Genomic DNA, 23,584 nt, shown 5'->3' on the forward strand with positions numbered 1-23,584 from the left:
AGTAAAAGGAAGTTCTTTCTCACTGAGAAACAATTCAGGATAAATGACACCCTCAATTCTTCAGAGAATATTTCTTGGCTGAATGGAATTTAAGGTCATATTTATATAAAGAATTAAAAAGTTGGCAGCTTCATTTTTTTTAATATATTTGAAACCCGTGTAGAAATGTGTGTTTGTGTGTACATATATGAATGTATGTATGTGTGCATGTATGTGTATGTATAAATACATAGAGATTTTTTTACATTGAGGGAGTTTTATTAAATGTTAATATCTAATTATCAATATAATATAAATTATTTCTTCTACACTGCCAAGTAAGTATTACCAATAAGAAAACTGAAAAATGTAAATAAAGAACAAGGAAAAAACTCAGGTCTTACCTTCATGAAAGTACCTGAAGTATTTCTGTAATAAATAGAATAATATTGTATAATCCCATTGGGTTTTGAAGGAGGTGTCCAAAAGAGAATTATTGAAGAAGAACTGAGGTTTGCATAATAAACATGTTTGGGAGGATCACTTGGAGCTATAAAACACACAATTGAAAAAGAAATATAGTTGTGGCTCCAAATAATTTCTGAAAATTTCTTAACTTTATTTTTCAGAAAATACAAATCAGGTATACATCTAATTAAGAATGAGAAATGAATGGTATAAGGACACTGGGCCACCTGTCTGACACCTACCATAGAAATATTCATGCAAAGGACAAATAGATTTCTTACTCATAAGCACTACCACAGCCCTAAAACATTTTCTGCTACCTTGAATTTAAAAACATTATAACAAGTTTCAAATATATAATAAATAGCATGAAATTCTGCTTTAATTTCAATGTTTGAGGGAAAAGTTTATTTATACCGTATTAAGTAATTACTGAGCACATGTTCTCCAAGGAGCAAATTTTATTTTACTTTATTAGTTTGTCACTTTACATAACCATAATTTGGGGAGTACAACTTTACACCTCTATATATTTAAATTAGAATTTTGAAATTGAATAATAGAGGACTAAGAGATTTGGCTTCACATATTTTGTTTTCTGTTATTTCACAAACATATAAGTTGATTAATGTGTCAAGTTCTGTGCTCAGTACACTTACAAAAACAAGCTCATTTAATCCTCATAAGCACTCCATGTAGTAACTATATTATTTCCATGATCCAGATAGGAATTGAGGCCCAGAATGATTAACTTTCTTCCAATATCAAGCAGCTAGAAAGTAATTAAAGAGCAATTTTGCATCTGATTGATTATAGATATTAGACAATGATTTTTTATATATATTTAACAGTCATTTCTACTGAGTAGGATATTTTACTTGGACTTCATCCATAAGAACTTACCTCCCTCAGGTGTTCGAAAGTTAATGATATTGCTTCTTGTTTCCCCATCACCAAATCTAGTGCTAGCTGTTACATAAGCACTATATTCAACATCATTGTCCAAATCTGAAAACTCCAATGATGTTTCAGTTACATTAATAGTTTTTAATAATGAACTATCCCTGAAAAGAAAAAAAGGGGGGAGATTATCTGTATAATTGACTTTTAAATGTAATGTTTCATATACCTTTTGAGCTCAATTACATTTAAAATAAGCAACATTTTTCACCAAAATTTATTAATCTGGATGAGTAAAATAAACACGTCACTTATTATGAAGTCCTAAAAAGAGTAAATTTCAGAATATTTCAATGAATGAATTTCTTTTGCTTTCAAAGATATTCAGTAATGCAATCTGGTGTTAATAAAATGTCGATATTATTTTTTTAGGCTGTAATAGATCTTCAGGAATATTGTATAGACCAAATAACTACAGCATTCCAGTGTTGTTCAAATATTTCTTCTTTTAAAGTATTGGAAAAATCTTATTTATATAAATCCTTACCAAAAAACTTACTTCTTATATATATTACACAAGAGTGACATTTACTTCACCAATTCAAATAATTAGCAAATATCCTATAGTACTATCTAAAACCACAAGCCTATGGGTTATTCTCTATTTAGTTGGAAATGAAATTGAAAATAATGTATGTATATATATTCAGGAAAGAAATACTGTATCATAATGTTGTACACCTGAAAATAGGTTAACATTACATGCCAGTTATACCTCAATAAATAAATAGAACAAAAATGAATAAATTTCAGAGCATGGAACAAAAAAAAAGAATTTTGACAAAGAGAATAGGACCAATATCACAGAAAATATATATATCTCATGTAATCTCTCTCTCTCTCTCTGACACTCAAAGGCTCCAAGAAGTACGTGGATATTCCTTATGAATATAATCCTTCTTTACCACTGAAATATTTGAAATCTTGAATCGTTGAGAGAAAAAATGTGTTTAAAATGAATTAAGGGAATCCACAAAGAGATATGTTTCAGGCACGGTTTTACCATTACAGAAGTGTCAATTCACTTCACATATAAATACGGTGACCTAAAAACTAGTTGGAACATCCATAGAGATAAACACAGAGTCAGAGCAGGCTACTGGAGACAGGCAGGATTAGTCAGACTATTCAGCAATTTGAAACAGTTTTATCAGACATCCTTTTTCAGAAGCAGCAGAGAAGGCTTTTTTTTTTTTTTTTTTTTTTTTTTTTTTGCCTTTGCAGAGACCACAGGAGGGTTTTTAAACTCTTAATGCTATGGCTACTAACTTTCAGGAAAAAAATGCCTTGTCATGCAATTGTTACCCATTTTCATGATCTTGTCTTTGGTAGAGGTCACCAGAACACAATATACCTAATTGTTCAGATCTCTAATGTTATGAAATTGATTAAAATATTCTAATTGCTTTTAACTGTGTTTTTATTCTTAGCCATTTTCTCTTTTCTTAAAAAGAATTTTCTTCTTTGAGTGCACTTTTTATTGCTGTAACATTGGTTTACAGCACCGTATATGATTCAGAGGTCAAATTTCTTGTTTAAGTATATTTTTTATGCTTTCAGTTGCCTTGCCTCATTACCCGCTTGCCCTAGTTTCCAAGCAAAGTATTTGCCTACAACAAGAAAAACCCTGGTTATATTTTATAGATAACATAGATGAAGGCAATTACCTGAAACATGTGGGTAAAAAATAAACTTGTCTTATATCTGAATATTCCAGTCAAAAGAAGATAATTTCTGTATGTTATTTGAGTAACAAATTTGATAATTCACCTCACTTAACATATATAGATAAATTTCTGCATCTACCCTGGTTTACCTCCAGAGACAAAGTAGTAAGTAAGTACTACTTTCAGATAGTAAGATGTTCTTGTATTTGGGGGGTTGTTTGTTTTTCTTTTGAGTTTAGGGTTGTGGCTGACTGAGATTTATGTAAAGTTATTTTGAAACTTCAACTTCTGATACAAGTTGAGGGGATATCTTAGGTATGTAAGAGATGGTTTATCATATAACTGAACACAAGGAAGAAGAAGAGAGAGTGATGTTCTATCCTTAGCCTTAGTGGCCTTTGTCAGACTGGAGGAAACACACATCAATCTGTAGGCTGAGGCCTGAGTATTCTGTTCTCAGAAGAACAAGGTCAATGAGCAGCCTGAGAAATTCATTTTTAACTTTCCTGTAATCAGTTGTTACTCTTGGTTTTAGCTGGCTTAATTGAAAATCTTTGTTTTGTTCTGTTTAGTCTAAAACTATTATAATAAGGCTGTTGATGTGTTCAGTTATAGTGTTTTGTTCCATTTATAACAGTATATGCTCTTTTCTATTGTGATCAGTTTCTCTTATATTAAAAACAATGACCTAGATCATTACTATTTTGCATATGCAGAACATCTAGAAAGAAATGCAAAAGTAACATCAGTAAGATATATAATAGCTAGTCATTCTTGTAGAATTAACATTAGATGGTATCTTTTTTGCTTTAGTTACTACCAACAATGTTGCAGTAATCTTTCTCACACAAGTATCTTATCATAAAGGTACTTTTATTTCTGCAGGCTATATTCCCAATAGCTTTTTCAAGTGTGTTTACTGAATCAGATGTTTGGTTTTTTAATTTTACTTGTTACCATTTCAAAATGTTTTCTGTTCCAAATTTTAAATTATGATAATTAAGAGACACAGCAGCCATGTGCAGGGATACACATATTTTGGCAAACACTAACTACAGGCTGGCTCCTGTATTCCATTTCTACAGTGCTACTCAGCTACCTGCTGACACTGCTCATTCATGCTGCCTACAAGCTTTATAGGAGGCTCACACTGGCCTATGTGCCTGGTTCATCAATCTGTCTCTGCCATTTTCATTCCAAAATAAGAGAAAATCAGGAAATCTAAAATGGTCCCCTTTCCATTCTGACTTTTTATCTATATTGAAGGTTTGAACCATGAAGTTTTTAATAGAGTGAAAGTGTTTTTGAAAACTGGAAGGCAAATTTTTATATTACATGGAAAAATATTTGACCACTGACATTTAATTAAAAGCTGAATTAGAATGGTTTTGACTTCCTAATAAATTGCTCAGCAAGTATTTTTAAATTACTTCACAGGGTCATATTTTATCTACAATTAGTCTACAATCATTTTAAGTTTCTATATATTTTATGTCTCCCCACAGACTTTCATAAACATATTTCAGGCTGATTCAGAATTATTCCTCATAATCACAGCTATAAAAATGAGAAATATTTAAAAGTCAAGGTTTGTATATAAGCTAGAATTTTCAGCATTACTTTCATTCAATAGTGTTTTTGTTGCATCTTGTAAGTTATTCACTTAGAAGTATTATAAATAAAGAAGAAAACTGTTATTTTTCTACTAACATAAAAGCAAAATTGCAAACAAATTCAAGTTGAATTCAACTATAAATTAAATAAATAAGGTTTAAATCAGTCTGTTAGTATATCACACCTTAATCTAAAGTATAGTAGAAGAATAACTTAACCTATAGTGTTGCGGTAGAAATTCCATTTATTTATAGTAGATGTTCTAAGAATGCAAGGATTGTGTATCATTTGAAAATGGAAAAGTACTATTTATCAATGAAACTGAGGAGAAAAATGCTACTTTACCATCTTGATAGATAAAAATAATTTCACCAAGCAAACGTTAGAAGGAAACAGCATTTTAAAATGCAATGAATGAAAGCAGATTTCTCAGCACACCATCCATGAACAAATTGTGATTCACACAGTAATGCATACAAAATGATTTTATATTAAAACCCTCATGCTCTATTTTGTACAGAAATATTCATGACAAAGAAAATCACTCAGTATAACAAGTATAATTGGCAGCCTGCATTTCACAGACATACCAAATAGACTAAATAAAAAGATTAAAAAGATGTTGCTTTGGAAATAATTTGGTAATTACTGGAACTTATAAAAATAGAATTAAAAATATATAACTAGAATTATAGCTAAGTTACCAGAATAGGAGACCCCTTTGACTGTAACAGTTCATACACAGAAGAGAACCAGGTAAACAGCACCCCCTAGACAGCTATTTACCTTGCCTGTTTCTCTCTAAGGCGCTGCATGCTATGCTGAAAATACCTGAGGTTCTAGGCAGAGAAACATGATCACCAAAAAATAGGTTGTTTTTCCTACAACAGCTAGGGGCTAAAAAGCTCCAACCAGAAAAATCTTGATTCTAATTTTCATTAACTTAGGTAACCTAAATTTTTTTAATGCGATAAAATGGTACCAAAACTCTTGGAATCATCACACTTGATTTTAAAATCTAGAAGTCATCATCATTTCATCTTTCTCTTTTTTTATTTTTTTAAAGATTTATTTATTTTTACATAGGAACTGGGGTACAGACCAGAGACGCCAGAGGGTGAGAGGATCCACCAGAGACAGAGAGGGGAACAGAACAGGCAGACTGACTGAAATACACTGCTGAGGGGAACAGCGGGCAAGACAGGAGAGGTCTGCTGCACCATGTGGGAATCTCCCTGGCCAGCCAGGGATCAAACCTACGCTCAGAGGCTGCGGACTGCTTCAGAGCTGCGCTCAACCCGCTGCACCGCTGGGAAGGCCCTTTTCTCTTTTTTTAATCACCTTAGCCAATCTATCACCAAGTCCTGTCAACTTTCTTAAATGTACCTCAAAGCTGCCAACTCTTCTCCTCCATTACCATACTACTAAAACAGCCTCTTCTAGAATCGCTGCTAACACTTTTGCCCTTACAATTCATTCTTTTTTTTAAAATATAATTCTTATATCATTTTTCATTTTTGCACAATGTGTGCATTTTCATTTTCATTATATTTCCCCATACAATTGCACTCCCCCCCTTATTTTGACCCTAGTCCTTCTGCTCCCCACCCCTCCCCACCCCAGAGTGTCTCTGGTTTATAGTTGCTTATTGATTTTGATTTTTACTTCTTACAATTCATTCTTAATAAAATATCCAAAGAGCTTGAAATTCTCCACTAACTTCTATTATCACTGAGATGAAAACCAAATCCTTAAGATGGCTTGGCTTTTGACCTTTGCCTGTCTCCTGACCTCCTAATATTACTCTCTGTCACTCTAATCCCTGTCGACATTGACCTCCTCCCTGTTCTTAAAAAAATGACAAGTGTTTCCCCTCAGAGCCTATGAAGTTGACGTTCCTTCCTCCTGCAGTTCTTGATGTGATGGTCTCCTTCTTGTTACTCAGATCAACCCTCAATGCCACTTCTTCGAAGGGCACTTCCTGAGCAGACACAGTCAGTCTTCTCCCCCTTGACTTCCTGATTTGTATGGTTAGGGTATATAATGTAAGTATCCCTTTAGAACGTAAGCTCCATGATATCAGGGCTCTTATGTGTGTCTTATTCATAGATAATAGGTACTTCATTGATATTGTTGAATGTTAAATGAAAAAATAAAAGATCAGTGAATAAATAGAGGGAAATGGCTACCTCCTTCCACAATTTCTCTTCTCACTAACAACTCTTATGTCACTCTCAATTTTGCTATGAGTAAGCAAAAGGACTAGGAGTCAGGCAGTGGAGAATACAGGAAGTACAGTCCATAAGAGAAACATATAAAGGATTAAAGAGAAATTGGGAAGGAAATCTTAATTTAGTAAAGAGAAGAGTAGACTGCTTTAAATCATTATAATCATTAAATCATTTAATATATTACCAACGATGAACCTTCCAAATCAGGAATATAAAAGAAATACCTTTGTTTTACAAAGCATTGTATAAATTTTATTTTCTAGGTTAAAATATTTAAAATTCACTAGAAAGTATGTTTCAGAAATGGTGAATTTTTTAAGAGGATTTATATTAGAACAAAGTAAGGATTTCTGTCTATTGAGTTTTCATGAAGTAATATAGCCATGTTGTTATTTGACATGAGATGTACTAAGGATTTCAACTTATTCACAAATGACAAATAAATAGTTATTGAGAGCAAAATTATCAGGGTAAAAATAAATATACTGCAGAGAGTACAGTAAAAAATTGACCTTAAATAACATATTTCTGAAGAAATAGCTCTCAGTTAAATTTTAGCTCAAAAGAATAAAAAGACAGAGACAGAAAACATTTGTATAAACTCTGGAACAGTTTAAAATTATGTGCTTATATGCATATAAGAATTAGTCAATGACTTTTTAGAGCAGAACTTTAATTATAATGTAGCATAATACATATTTTTGTTTTAATTACAAAAATTATATTATTTGACTGTTCATAGACCTCTACATAACATGGGAAAAATGTGTTTCTTAATAAAAGTATACTAACTAGCCTATTAACAATCAGGTCCCTAATGTAGCATCACATTCTGAAATAAAAAACTACATTCCTATTATGTTACATATTAATACTTGTTCTCAGAACTATTTCCAACAAAGAAAAAAATTCTTACCAGACATAAACTGTGTAATAGAGGATAATTCCATTTGGCTCCAGTGGTGGTTGCCATGACAACTTCACCGTGACACCAGACAACTGTTTTACAGAGAAGTCTTGTGGGGGAGAACCAGGAGCTAAAAAGTTAGGATATAGGATAATGTATAATATTAAACACATGTAAGTAAAGTTAAAATGGAGATGAACAAAAATTTTATGTACTATCTTGTAAATGAATTAGATACAACCACTTTTTTTTATGCACATGGGAAACTGTTTATTTTCAAAATGAGATGACAAAAGATTTTGCATGGTGGTGTAAGAACATCTGTTTCTGTGATTCAATGGAAAAAAGTACTTCATGAGAAAGAAAGAACAAGGGGTATGTCAGGGATCCACTTACTGTTCAAGTACAACTTGGGGCATTATCATATTCTAATGGGAATTAAATTATTGGGGTGAATTATATAATACATAGTAAATGAATTCCCTAACAATAAAAAGATGGGGAAATTCATAAATCCACCAAACTGGGAAAATCGTAAATATAACACTGGAAGAACAGTTAAAAGGAATGACCTCACAACTAAAACTACATTCTTCAATTTCAGTTCTGTCAATAAGCTGTAAAATAAAAATAAAATCTATTCACTGAGTCTCCGAATTGATGGCTTACAAAAGAAACACCAATGGAGCACAAGAACAGGAAAACAAGCAGTTTTAGGGTCTATTTCTAATTTTGCTGTGATAATGTTAGTATTCAAATACTTTATTCATACTGTAATGAACAAGCACTAAGTTGAATAAGCACTAAAAAAGGCAAACTACTTATCTGAGTTTATAGTTCCATTTAAAGAAAACATTTAATATGGCATTTCTCAACTGCTATACAAGCACATAGTAATGTCTTAGAATATTAATAAACATCTTTTTGCCTATAAAATTATAAATTACAAAAACTTACATTGTTACATGTTATATAATATGAAAGCTTTTTTCATTGCTGTAGTTATACATGAAAACTGAACTCATATGTAGCTAAAAAATTCTGAGAATTCAAATCACTGAAAATTTAATTTATAGACTTGTATATATAGATCAATTTTTCCAATAACTTGAAGAAAATGTTATCTAAATTACTTTATTTTTTTTTGAATAATCTCAGCTACACTTGTCTGTGTACACAGGATTATATGTGTGTATTCATCACTTAGATAACAATAATTTTCCCAAAAAAGCTTATTAAGCAAAGAGAGTTAGTGAGATGAATTCTAGAAATAATGATGACAGCTGTATTTATATGTTCATTTGGTAATCTCACTGGCAATACAGTAAAATTGCTATCAAATATTAATTATCACAAGAGTCCATATATCATTTGGAGATGCATTTCCCAAGATATGAATTACCTCTCAGAACTCTCATTTGTCACAACAAAAGCCTATAATATTTTCCCTAACATATTAGCAAAATTCAACCTTTGTTTATTATTGGGAAAAAAAGATTTCAGTCAAAAATAGCACTGATCTAGAATAGCTTATGTTGTAACTAAGCATTTCTATTCTATAATATGCTTTAGGATATTTTTGTGGAATCAGATATTTAATCTTTAGTATGTTTTTAGGTATTTTCTTTTTAATATAAAATTTTTATTATAGAATATGCCTATCTAAAGAAAATATTGCACATTTACTATAGCAGTATAAGTTTTAATCCTTTTGATCTTTGTATTATAAAATACAGTTTAAAAACTGAACTTTGGAAAATTAGAATAAATAGAAGCTATATCTTTTGCAATTGGTCCAGTTTATCCTGACACAGCATATGAGAATAGATGAGAAACTTCTTCGTAACCCGTTTACTCCCTCTGGCCATCATGATCTTTACTATCTCTGCCTTTCCCTCTTTACTCATCTTCTATTTTCCTTCAGGTTTCAGCTTAGTCATAACTCTCTCAGCTAAATTTTCTCTACTGCCTCAGAATAATTAAAGTTCCTCTTTTGTGTTGGTGAATTATTGGGTGGAATAACAAATAATTAAAATTATAAAAATTGCCTACACACATGTCAAATTTAGATCTCTCCCATGAGGTCAAATAGCTTCTAATACCAAATAAAAAACTTTCTCCAGTTTTTATCCATTTTAATTTGCTATAATTTTCCAATAAGGGTCTTTAGTTCTCATTTTGCTTCTCAGCAGTTACATCAATGACTTGACCAATACTTAGAGGAAAGTTTACCAATTAGGTATTTTTAGCAGTTTAAGTAATTTGACATTATTGACTGGAGTGGTAAAAAGTTCTGTCTACCCAAATATATGCTCATTACTGGTCTAGTTTCCTTTACACAATGCCTCAAATTTGCATCATCAGGACTAACTCCTTAGTTTAGAAATAAAGTGTGGTCACTATAACCAAAGGAAACATTATTTAATACACCTGTTTTAGGGACCATCTAAAGGAGAGTTAAACTTCTCCTCTAGCCATTAACCACTGTCCTATTAGGAAGGGTTTATTTATTAATTTTCCCTTTGAGAACAAGAATACTCAATGAAAAGCTGAAAATCTGGACAGGCAGTTTTGGTGGACAAATGAGTACAGTAAGTATAGGTAATGACGAAGGAAGACTAACCCATGGGGAGACTTAAAAACTGGAATAACTCAGAATACTCAACCAGGATGAAGCAATTTGAGGGAGCTGCAAACAGTGAGGAGCTTGAACTGGGAGAAGAGGACTCTAAAAACTTTCTTTAATAATATGAGAGCAATACAGAGAAAAGCCCTCTTCTATACGAATACAATGTACATTTGGTCCTGGTGAGTGGCTAGACCCTGAACACCCACAGGGTGCAACGTGGCTTGAAGATGGGGAAACTTAAATGAGAGAGGTGTAGGGAGGGGAAGATACCATCCAGCAATTATGCTCCATCAAGGTCCACCCCTCATGATAACAGAATTTCCTTTTAAGGAAAAAATAACATTCTCAAAGTATGTACTGTAGAAAACATAAAATGTCGATCTAAGTCCCAAATATATCCCTCAAAAAGTAATTTTCTTTGTATGACATATGCATATAATTTAGTGGGGTACCAGTGTAATGTGGTCTCAGTAGTAAAGCTGATTTTATTCAGATTAGAAAAAGGTATGTTGAAATATTTAATTTGAAGGATATTAACATTCAGGAATAGCATCTTGGCAAATTATGTAGAGAAAATAGCCTGAATTCATTGGCAAGCTAATCCTAATAGACTATAAAATGTTAAAGGCAAAATAATAGAACCAAGAACAAATCATATGTGAATGTCTTTTACTATAAATGTAAAAGTTCAAAAACAGTCATAAAATATTAGTTGATGTTCAAACCAAAATGTTAGCCTTAACAACTATCATAGAAAACATCCTGATTCTTTGCAGCAGCAGCAGACTTCAAAATTTAAAGTCAGAAGCATTTTACATCTGATTTTATTGACTATCAATTTGACTTTGCTTGTTTCTTTAGTCATGACAATGAAATCCCTGTATAATGTTGGCATGGCACACAACTGGTACACCAGGCTAGGGGAATTTCTGCATTGTATCTTCATTCTATACATGTGGGTTTGGGGATTTTTTGGATACTTTATTGAAGTAACTGCAGGATAAATTATACAGCTTTCACATGTGCAGAATGAAATAATCATTGCATATATATTACATTAAGCTCACCACTAAAATGGGGTCTCCCTGGCAGCCTCAAGGTTAAGTCTCAGGGCTGTCACTGCTACAGCCTGAGTTCGATCCCCAGCCAGGGAGCTGACCCACATGGTGCAGCAGACCTCTCCTGTGTCACCTGCTGCTCCCCTCAGCAGTGTATTTCTGTAGATCCACCTGTTCTGCTCCCCACTCTGTCTCTGGTGAATCCTCCCACCCCCAGCACCTCTGGCCTACACCCCAGTTCTTCTATGCAAAAATAAATAAATCTTGGGCTTCCCTGGTAGCTCAAGGAGTTAAGACGCAACCTACAAAGTTATCTGCAGCCACTGCAGAGTGTTTGATCCCTGACTAGGGAGCTACCCACGTGGCACAGCAGATCTCTCCTGACTCACCTGCTGCTCCCCTTCGCAGTGTATTTCAGTCAATCTGGCTGTTCTTTTCCCCACTCTGTCTCTGGTGGATCCTCTCACCCCCCGTACCTCTGGCCTGTACCCCAGTTCTTGTATGTGTGAATAAATAAATCTTTAAATAAATAATCTTTAAAAAAAAAAGTTCACCACAAGTTCAGTTCTACACTTCACCATAAAATTGTCCCCTTTTACTTAATTTATCCCCCTTTCCCCCTTCCTTTCTGGTAACTAAAAAATGGCCATATAGTCTAAAAGTTTCTTTTGTTTTATAAATACGTATTTTGAAATGTGCTGAGTTCAAACTATCTCAGTATCCACTATAATATTTACCATCTTCCTCAGTCAGGATACTTAGGGGTGCACTCCGAACACCTTCACCTTTGCCTGTACTGGCAGATACCTCAATCGTATATTGGGTATATTTCTTCAATCCTAAATTGAAATAAAAGAGATAAGTTGAAACTTACAAAATTGTCTCTAGTAATATGCAAGAGACAAACAATGAAGATATTCTTAATGGTCTTCCAAGAGTAAAAATTAAATGAACATATAGTTCTTTGAACAGTAATGCTACTATGAAGAAAAAAATGACATAGGGTGATGTAGGAAAGGATTGACCTAGTGTATTCTTTTATGTGACCTGCAATAAACTCCTAGCTTACTCAACCAAAATAGCAAAATTATCATACTTCTATAGAACTAATCATACTTAACTTTTATAATAAGATATTTTGTCAAATCAATACACACTGTCAAGATAAATGCAAATGTGCAATATTAGATTTTTTTTACCTTTAATGCTTTGGGTCAAAGAGGTTGTATTTATAGTTCTTTCCTCACTTCCATTACTTCTCTTGAGATAAATTGTATATTTTTGTATGATTCCATTGGGACTGCTTGGAGGAAGGAATGATAGCTCAATCTCTCCAGAAGAAACATTATTGTAAGTAATATTTTCTGGTGCACTACCAGGCACTGGGGAAAAAAAAAAGAAAATATATAAATACATTAAACAAATCCATCCTAAAAAAAACTATTCTGCTGAAGTTTTCACCAAATACACTAACATTTGTGTATCACACACATATATATGAGCATTCATTATAGTGTGGATGTAATAAAAATCCTAAGTGGAGTAAAATGTAGGTAAACTATAGCTCTTAACAGCTGTATAAGACTTTAATATCAAAAGACTCATATAGTGATTCCACCGGATGATGTTTAAGGATATTTTTATGAAAATTATTTAGACTACAATATTTGAGACTGTCTTGCAACTGTATTTTTGGAGAAAATGCAATTGCAAAAAATACAGTTGTATGAAAGAAGATTAAAGAAACCTAAAAATTGATTCTCAACTTCATTAATAAAAATTTATAAAAGCTTAATAGATTAGTTTTGCTCTGCAACAAGGCAAGACAATTTTCCTTAATCAGGCTGCATATTATGACCTGGCAGTAAAATGTCTTAAGTATATAGGACGTCATTAAATAAAACGTGAATTTTTCTGCATCTACGAATGTTTTTCATTGTATTAAATGCAAATGTCACAAAATGGTTCTCTATATATATTCAAACACAAACACTACTGTGGGACTCAGCTCCCATAGTAATAGAATGCAATTCTGCATACTATTAAAACATACACACTAAACTGAATGACTACCTAAATTAAAAATATTAAAACTTCATAAAATTGGGGCCTCCCTGGTGGTGCAGGCAGTTGAGCGTAGCACTGTGAAGGTGTCTGCAGCCTCTGCAGTGCCAGTTCAATCCCTGCCGGCCTCAGAGCAACCCACATCGTGAGCAACCACATCTCCTGTCTCGCCCACTTCTCCCCTTAGCAGTGTATTTCGCCCATCTGCCTGTTCTGCTCCCGGCTCTGTCTCTGGTGAATCCTCTCACCCTCCCTCGCATCTGACCTGTACTTGTATAAATAAAATAAATCTTTAAAAAAAAAAAATGCATAGGGCCTCCCCGGTGGCACAGCTGTTGAGCACTGGGCTGCGAAACTGCCTGCAGCCTCTGCAGCGCCAGTTCAATCCCCGGCTGCCAGGCGAGGGTCCCACATGGCGCACAGACCTCTCCTGCCGTGCCCGCTGCTTCCCTCAGCAGTGTACTTTGGTCTTTCTGCCTGTTCTGTTCCCCGCTCTGGCTCTGGTGAATTCTCTCACCCTCCCGCACTTCTGACTGGACCCAGTGCTTGTAGAAATAAATAAATCTAAAAAAAGAAGAAGAAGTTGCAAGACTTCTTAAAAAAAAACTGCATAAAATTAGGACAGTTTTTTAAAGAATTGCAGAGCTGACAAGAAAGTTCGAAATCTGGGGTGGCCAATAAAAGCAAAAAAATAAAAATATATTTTTAATCAAAGTTTAAACAGGAATTCTGGGAAGGAAACTGGTATTAAAGACAGCTTTGCCTTGGAAGGTACTGGTCAGTCCTGGTAACTTTGTGTTTCTGTATTAACAGCTTTGTGCAGTGCCAGAGGAAGCTGGGGGCTGGTAGAAGAATGAGGTGTATTCCTGTATAAGGAGCTGAAACCCTAGAAGAATACAATTTCAATCACCTCTGAATAATTCTAATGTACATTTTGAATTCTTTTGCAGAGGCACAGAATTCAGCATGAGTGGTATCAGATGCTCACTCTAAGAGAGTGGAGAGTAAGTAGGCCAACTCCACAAAAGAGGACAGGAAAAAAAAACTTCTTGCTGCTCCTTTGGATGAAAAGTTGGAAAAGAAAGACAAATTATGAGATTTTGGACCTTCAAACCTATCCTTATAAGCATATGTGGTCTAAATCCATGCTACCTATAATAGCTTAAAGAAACCTCTACTTCGGAGTTTAAATTAATATAAATCTGCAATCCTGAGCTGCTATTACTCAAAAGTAACTAGCAGAAGCAAATATAAATTTTCTCTGAAAAAAATCAACTTCAACTTGGGTCACATAAATTTCCCACAGATAAAGTTTCAAGGAATATAAGCTCACTGATAAAAATCACTAAACTCACAAGCAAATTAGGCACTAGTAGTAAAAGTAAAGCAAAGAAAAAGGCACAATTCTCTGTCTCTGTGTGTGTGTGTGTGTGTCTCTTTCTCTCTCTCTTGCTCACTCTCTCTCACCCACGCACAACACATCACATTTCAAAAGGCTTAAGATATTTTTATTATTAAAGAATAAAAAGATGAATGTTTAATATATTTCAAGAAATCAAATAGATTTGAAAATATGAGCAAAGGTTTCTTTAGATAATAATAAATATAAATAACCAAGCAGATTTGAAAGATTACTACATAAGTCCCTCAGAGCAGAAATACAAGAGAATTTAAATTAAAATTTTTGTATAAAAGAGATTAAACAGAATTTGATGAGAAGAATGGTGTAAGTTAGAGAAAGAAAACATGGAAAATATAAAATAGCAATTAAGAGTCACATTATACTGATAGGAAAATGAGAGCAAATAAATATTTCATGTAATAAAAAGGCTGAGACTTTTCAAAATTATTTGAAAAACATCAAGCTTGTAGTCAAATAATCCCAATAAATTCCAAGCTGGATAAAAAAATTAATAAATCTTATATTTAGATAGATCATTGTGAAAGTATAGAATACCAAAGAAGAGATCTTAACAGCACAGAATTGACATCAGTTAAGAAACAATTGGAATTCTACACCCAGAAAAATTAACAAAAATAAAAATAGAAATAAAAATCTATTCATGCAATCAAAAACAAAAAGAATGGATCAATATACACCCTCAGTGAGGCAGAAAAAGATTTGGAGATGAAAAACCACAGGTACAAAGAGAGTGGCTTAAAATTGACTTAAACATAAAACAGTAACAATGACTAATTTGGGGGTAAAATTATATAAACTAAAAATGCAAACATTATTGCCATTATACAGTCCTATCATAAGATTCGCTTTTTTTTTTTTACCCTTTGTTTGTTTTCCCTATATTCCTCCTATAAGTGATATCTTTTTCCCTCTGCCCTATTTCACTGAGCATAATCCCTTCCAGTTGCATCCATGTTGCTGTGAATGGCACGAGTTTATCTTTTTGATTGTTGAATAGTACACCATTATGTATATATACATAATTGATCCAATTGATACATAGTTGATCCAATCAACTGTTTTGGAGCATTTAAATTGTTTCCCTATCTTAGCTATTGTTTTAGTGCTGCAGTAAACACAGGATTGCAGGTATCTTTTTGAATTAATGATTTAGTGTCCTTTGAGTAGTGAATCTATACTGTGATATAGCAATATATTTATGCTATACTTTTCCAAACACACAAAATCTTCTCTAGTTCCTTAAGACAGTTTAAGAAACTAGTTTTCTCCACTGAGATAAATCTGCAGCTTTTACTCTGGATTCTTTCTTACTCTGAGTGAAATCTAGGACCTGCTGAGCATACTACATCTTAGTCCTCTTGGGTAAAAGTCATTTGTTTTTCTCCCATCATCCCCCTTACCCTTGGGCTTAGGAGTAAAGTGTTTGTGTTTATTGCTTCATTCTCCCACATCTTGATCTTGTCTTTCTTCTTCCTGAAGAAGTCTGTGTGCTACCCCTCCTCAAAGCTATCTAATGATACCCTGACATTTTCCCAAATATCTTAAAATTCTTATCTTCCGAAACTAAAGTTCTCATTTTAAATCACATTTCAAGTTAAATTCTTATATACACTTAAGGTTTATTGCCCTTGCCTTAGAATCTCAGAATTAGGCTCCTACACCAGAAAATGAAAATGCAAATTAAATTGACTTTTCAATACTCAGTAAAAGATTGCATGTATGTAATAATCAACAAACTTAGAAAGATTCATAGATAATCATTAAATAAGGTGTTCTTGATGCTATGATGACTTAAATATTGAAGTATTTAATAAGTATTCATGAATGAGATGATTGTTTAAAAACACAACAGGATTTTTAAAAATTTTTACTTTCTTTGCTCATGCTGTACAGAGTCCAGACAGCAAGTATTACAGCGATGGATAGAAATATCTTAGATGTATTTTCAATTTATCAGTTTTATTATGGCTTCCAAGATAGCATGTGTTGTGAAAAGAAAGGAATTTTATAATCTGATGGTTTTGGGTTCCACTCCAGCTTCATCATTTACCAGCCAGGTGAACTTATTCAATTAAACACCTAGCAATTAATAATAACTTTAGGATGGCAATATATTTTCTCCTACAGTGCTATATTCCCAGTAGGGCTTTGCACATTTTAAGTATTTGTCCAAAGGATAAACCTCTTGGAACAGTTTTTCATTAAGCAAAAAGATAATAATGTCTTAATGCTTTATTCTAAAAAGAAAAGGGCAATTTTTGTGAAAAATAGCACTCTGTGCACTTTGCAGATATTTAAAATATGGTTGTGCTTTTTCTTGATCCAGTTAAAACTAGGTATGGCAAATTATAATATCTATAAAAGTAATGAAACCTTCTAATGTATACTTTAGTATCTATTTGGTTTCACTATAAAGGATAACTGTTGATGATTACGGGGAAAAAATGCTCAATTCATTATCCTTATTCCTGCAATTATAATTATTGCCATTCTCTATGGGCATTCATCGTGTCATTTCATTTCATTAATTTCTGTGAACAGTCTCTGGAGGATAATTCTTTTGCTCAAGGGCAAGCTGCTTGACAAGATTCCCAGACCCTAAAGTCAGGGGCAAGACCTAGAAAATAGCATCCGGCTGAACCATGTGAAATTGCTGATGTTTGCACACTTATGACCTATAGGAATAGCAATTCTACATGGTTCTACCAATAGTTAGTTAATATTTTTTTAATGTAGGGATAAAGCAGTAATTACAGTTAGTATTTAATTCTCAGATATAAGAATTGACCTAAAAGTGATGCCTCAAATATATGATTATGAACACAGTAGACTATGATCGTCAGACAAAATACCTTACCTTGTATTCACATCACTGAAACTGAAACATAAGTAATTCTTTGCTCGTATTACTTCCTTTAGATTCTTTGCTTATGTTACTTCCTCGCCCACCCACCTAACAATCTCTGTAATATCCATTTCACTTGATTCAGTAAGATGCTGCATATTCCATGAGGATTCCCCAGGCAAGCCTTTTTGTGTCTCCACTCTGAATATTTATATATATACACACACACACCATAATATATGTAAAATTTTATATTATATATTATTAAACTATCAGTATATGTTATAAAATATGTAAGTATTATACTTCATATAAAATATATTATTTATATTTATATAGCATTAATGCATAAATATAAATATACTCTTCATATTTATATATATATATAAATGTACACACACTTAGTATAGTGACCTGTTCTGAGTATGCCTTTGTTTTCACCTTATTTGAAAGCAAGAAATACTGAAATAAATTTCAATTTCTCAAAGTCTGTCATTTGAAAAATTTACTGGTTTTTTGGAGTTCCTTTATATATAAATCAGTCTTTTAAAATTTACACAGAAAGCCTTACCCACACTTTTAAGAAGAAAAGGCAAATAACTTCCTGGGTTACATGAAACGAAATAACAAGGTGCTTTAGATAACAGAATATAAATAAATCAGAAATTGTCAATCAGGTTTACTTCATTACTCTCTAATACTAAACGAACAAATAAAAATTTACCTGTCTCTGCAGTCCTTACAGATAGTAAAGACGATAACTGATTTCCATGACCAACTCTGGTATATGACCTTACAGAAATGTTATAGAGGGTGTAAGGTTTCAAGTCCCTTAAAATTATGTTTGTTGTTGAGGTATTCCTTACAAATAAATTATCTATATTTTTATAGAGCACTTCATAAGCAATAATAATCCCATTGGGTTTCTCAGGCGGTAACCACTTCAAACTTATTTCAGTTGCAGTAACATCAATTACTTCGACACCATGTGGTGAGGATTCTGGTTCTGGAAGAAGAAAACAAAGTTTTAAATACATGTATTTTGTCATGCTTATTGCCTCAGGCGCTAAAAGCGGCATGAGGTAGATGACAGTAATCATGCAACACTACTTGTTGCTCTTTGTTAAAACTACACTTGATATTCTTACCATCTTCCGGAGTTCTCACGAAGATGTCATTTTCTTCAGACAAAGAACTTTCACCAACGTGGGTTGAGGCAGCCACCCTCATTTTATATTTTGTGTATTTCTTTAATCCTATAAGGACAACAGTCAGTTTGTTTAAATGTATTAAATTAATAATCTTGGTTTAGTGCCATTTAACATAGGATGAATGAAAATAGTTTATTTAGGGACTGACTCTCCAAATCAGTTTCCTTAGAATCCCAATGTCCCATAGTTCCTTGTGCTGGAGAGCCTTTCCATATTGATGATGTTTTTCCTAAAATATTAATGCATAACCTGAGCCTGAAAAATAATCTTTGGCACACTGAAAGGAGTATAGTTGATTTGACACAAGCGCCATCCCTGCAGAATTATTTCAGCTGATTTTCTTATCCAATCACTCAAATTGTCAATGATGAATTATTTCAATGCACCAGATATAAAATCCTCTGGGTTAAGTACACGACCACAATACTTATAATCTTGAAGTTATATTTATTTTCAGATAACTATAATTAAAGGAAAATACACTTAATTTATTCCTGTACTATTCTGTATTTTTCAGGATATCCACAGCAGCATAGCAGGTCTGAAATGAAGCAACACATGCCTGATGGGATTGAAAGCATAAGATAAGCCTACTTTCCATAACATAGGAAGCAAAAAGAAAAAGTTCTTCTACCTGTTATGAGAAAACTGTTATCTATGGTAGTCATCTGGAAAGCTCTGTTTGTATCCAGTTCCAATGCATAAATTGTATAATGAGTTATTTTTCCATTAGGATATTCTGGAGGATCCCAATACAACAAAATAGATGATGAACTAATATTTTTATAATTTATAGTTTGAATGGAGCTTGGCACTTGAAAGAAGAATGAACAATTAATACGAATGAAAAAAAAAGTGTTCCAACTTTTAAGGGAAATGCATGCAGGTAATTATTGCAAGGAAATACAGACTCACCTTGCTCATGTGTCCTAACATGGAGAACCGTTGGTGGTCCTTCTCCCATGATAGTGAAAGCAGATACACTAATCATGTGCTCAGTGAAAGGTACAAGTTTCCTGATAACGTAAGACAGCTGTTCAGCCTCAATGTCAGTGATATACTGATTCCTTGTAGTTCCTAGTTGAAATGAATGTTTAAGGGATAAAAAGGTGTTTTGCTTCAGAATCAAAATTATATTTGCTCAAACAGTGAAAACTTGAACTGATTTCACATAATTACAAATCTGTCCATGTACTTTATAGAAAGACAGGTGCATAATTATTAACACATATACTCTCTAAATATGTCTATATTTAGATTATTAGTATTATAATATATACTATAAGTATAATAATAGCTATATAAAAGTATACAATATACTAATTATATTAGTATTATACTCTCCAAAAAAATCTATAAATATTTTGTATTCAGTTTTTTTCTAGCTGTTATAGTTAGTCCTAGAACATATTTTCATAAAATATAACTTTCTAAAAGAATTGCTAATGATTTTCTAGGAAGGACCGACAAGGCAATTACATCAATTTGAAATATAACGACATTTCTAGGTCACATCATCATTATAGAAATGAGTTTTTTTAAAAAAAAATGAGATTTTTATTTGAACTAAAAGCTCACTGTATCTTTATTAATCTAAATAATATTTAAAACAAATTAGATAACACAAATCTGTCTGAACAAGGATTTTGTATATTATATTTTTAAATTTATATTAATTAAAATTATAATTTAATTTAGAATTTGTGTTACCAGCAACATTAATCATCAAGTAGACCAAACTTCTATTATTTAAGGAAACATTTGTGTCATAAATAGTGGGTCTCTTTATTTCTAGTGTTACTCTCAGTCTTCTTTGCCCAAGAAAAAGTATTAGCAAATAAAATGTCATATGACATTTTTGATTAATTCTACCATCAGTAAAATAATATAACAATTTAAATTTGGAATGATATGAATACCAAAAGAAAAAAGGCAATGAAAAAAAAGTTAGCACTTTGGAAAATCCAGAAGTTAGCACTTTGGAAAATCCAGAAGTTACTGAGATGTGTCATCTAGCCAAATATTTGCAGTTTGCTATATATTTGACATTCTTCTTTTAGAAACAATGAGATCCACTGACCCTGAAGAGCAAGTGTATATACTAATGACATCACCACATCATTGGGGTCACCTACACCTGTTTATCCCCCATGCACTAGAGTTGTAACTTTCTGACCTATTTACCTTTAGTGACATTTGAAAACCTATTAGTCAAAAGCTGCAGAGAGTGTGAGGTCTGTAAATGATTTGAAGATATGTTAATCCCTTCCCATCACACCTGCTTTGGCAACTGTAATAACTGATTGTCTATGCAGCTTGGTCAGAGACTCTAGGGTGCTACTTTCTCTAGGAGGAAGGTCAAATGGGTTAGGAGGGGCCAGCTCCTGCCTGTGTGGCATTTCCATTTGTTGTGTGAGGTTATCCAACAGTTAAAGAAAAAAATCTGACTCCTGCCCATGAACCATCAATAATTTGGTTGAACTCTAAGCTAGGGTTCATATCTCCAAAAGCTAGTACTAGAGACTTAAATACATTTCATAAAACATAAAAACATTAGCATAAAAATTGTACCTACCAACATTTGAATGCTGGTCTTCAGCTCTGCTCCTTGCGGGAAAGTTAAAATGTGGGTGACTGTTATATATAACTGAAGCAAGTGAATACAGATCAGAAGACATCTCAGCCGAACCCTCAAAAAAACCTGCCATTGACTCTAAGTTCACAGATTCTGGAGTGATGAGGTTGTTTATATACTGTAATAAAAATAATTATTTATAAAGACCACTTGTGACATTGATGCTTAGGAAAGGCTTCCCTCAAATATTTTTTTTTAAAGTAACTTTGGAACCCTGCTTTTTCAAAAGATAATTTTATTTCCATGACTACCATTTCCTTTACATTTCAAGTTTTCATCCTAAGCTATCAAAATCCTGCATCATTTTAACACATCGAGATCATTCCCATATCTTTGATCAATATTCCATTGTAGGATGAAGCAGGTACATGTTTCTGATTTGAGTTAATATCTTTATGGTAAAACTAGACATTCTCAGGCCCTCCCTGGTGGCACAAGGGGTTTTGCACCGCACTATGAAGCAATCTACAGCCTCTGCAGCACTAGTTCAATCCCCAGCTGGCCAGGGAGCTACCCACATGGTGCAGCAGACCTTCCTGTCTCGCCCACTGCTCCCCTCAGCAGTGTATTTCAGTCAGTCTGCCTGTTCTGTTCCCCACTCTGTCTCTGGTGAATCCTCTCACCCCCTGCATCTCTGGTCTGTACCCCAGCTCTTGTGTGCATAAATAAATAAATCTTAAAAAAAAAAAACTAGACATTTTCAGGCAAAGCTTTCAGGACTAAGATATTTTACAGTTCACTCCCAAATAGGTGTTTTAGGCATACTGCTTTATTTAAATGTTTTGTTGTTATTTTTTTTTTGGGGGGGAGGTTTGTTTGTTTGTGTGTCGCATTATCTATGTGTCCTTATGTACACAATGTGTGAGAAACCTGTGTTCCAGCTAAATACATGTCAATAATAATAGTTTATCTCTGGATCTAAAAAATATTTTAAGTAACCGTGAGTGTTCCTAGATCCCCTAATGTACTTCATACATGTCAAGTTCACCAAAGTTGCAGACATCCAAGTGAAAACATTCAGAGGAATTTATGGGTATATACAATTGAGAACTGAGGTTTTTGTTGCAATAACAGGATGATCTTTTCTCTATTTTCTTTCCCATATAGCATAATTGACAAAAATGAGAAGAGTTTTTTTTTTGGCTAAATAATTTTAGGCAGTTTATGTAGATTGCTGATCTTAGACATAGTGTTAAACAATGAAAATGTTGCTGAGACTTAACAATAAATACAACTTGTGGGTTCTGGATTCTAATTAGAACCTACTTATCAATGTAGACATTAAAGATAATCAAATATATGTGAGTTTGGTTTGGTTATTAAATGTGAGTTGTGGGAATGCGTTTTACAGAACTGAGTTTAGTGGGGCACGTAGGTAGAAAGCAATGTGAAGTATGGGATTTATTTTAAAACATATCTGCAGTAGCAGCAACAACAGGAGACACCTGGGGCAAGAATGGCAGAATTTTCTAACTGTTGGTTGATATATGGGGCTCATTATGCATGTTTTCTACCTTTATATCTATTTTAAATTTCTCTAAATAAAATAGTTTGGGGGGGAAAAAAGCATTTCAAGAACTATTCTAGTTTTGATCAATTCCTTTTAAAGTTCTACTGCAAACTTACTTCCAAAACTTCCCTTCTTAAAATAAAATTACTCCACTTATTCTCTGTCCATGTTCTTGTACCTTCAGAACATACAAATAATTCATAAGTTCATTTATTTATAAGTTTCTGTACAACTGTCATTTAATTATCTTATATTTTTGGATTGTCTTCACTTCTAAAGTCAAAAATAGGTCTTCTAGCCCTTATTAATAAAAGTACTTAGCATTAAAAAAAAAGATGCACAGAAACAAGTCTCAGGAAGGAAAGAAATTTTAAAACAATTAA

At 33.0% G+C, this 23,584-nt stretch overlaps 1 protein-coding gene across 1 annotated transcript in view; it reads right to left on the minus strand.

Annotated features, from left to right (window-relative positions):
* Window positions 1-23,584, minus strand: part of PTPRQ (protein tyrosine phosphatase receptor type Q) — a 161,927-nt gene that overhangs the window by 112,258 nt on the left and 26,085 nt on the right. Inside the window, exons 10-19 of the mRNA XM_037513931.2 lie at window positions 21,632-21,809; window positions 19,972-20,133; window positions 19,691-19,870; window positions 18,994-19,101; window positions 18,570-18,851; window positions 12,713-12,895; window positions 12,251-12,352; window positions 7,836-7,956; window positions 1,351-1,511; window positions 384-529 (exon numbers count right to left, since the gene is read on the minus strand). Of these exons, the coding sequence (XP_037369828.1) occupies window positions 384-529; window positions 1,351-1,511; window positions 7,836-7,956; window positions 12,251-12,352; window positions 12,713-12,895; window positions 18,570-18,851; window positions 18,994-19,101; window positions 19,691-19,870; window positions 19,972-20,133; window positions 21,632-21,809 (1,623 nt within the window). The remainder of the gene's footprint in view (window positions 1-383; window positions 530-1,350; window positions 1,512-7,835; window positions 7,957-12,250; window positions 12,353-12,712; window positions 12,896-18,569; window positions 18,852-18,993; window positions 19,102-19,690; window positions 19,871-19,971; window positions 20,134-21,631; window positions 21,810-23,584) is intronic.

Source organism: Talpa occidentalis, unplaced genomic scaffold, assembly GCF_014898055.3.
Source record: "Talpa occidentalis isolate TD23 unplaced genomic scaffold, MPIMG_talOcc4v2.1 talOcc4.16, whole genome shotgun sequence".
Classification (NCBI taxonomy): domain Eukaryota; kingdom Metazoa; phylum Chordata; class Mammalia; order Eulipotyphla; family Talpidae; genus Talpa; species Talpa occidentalis.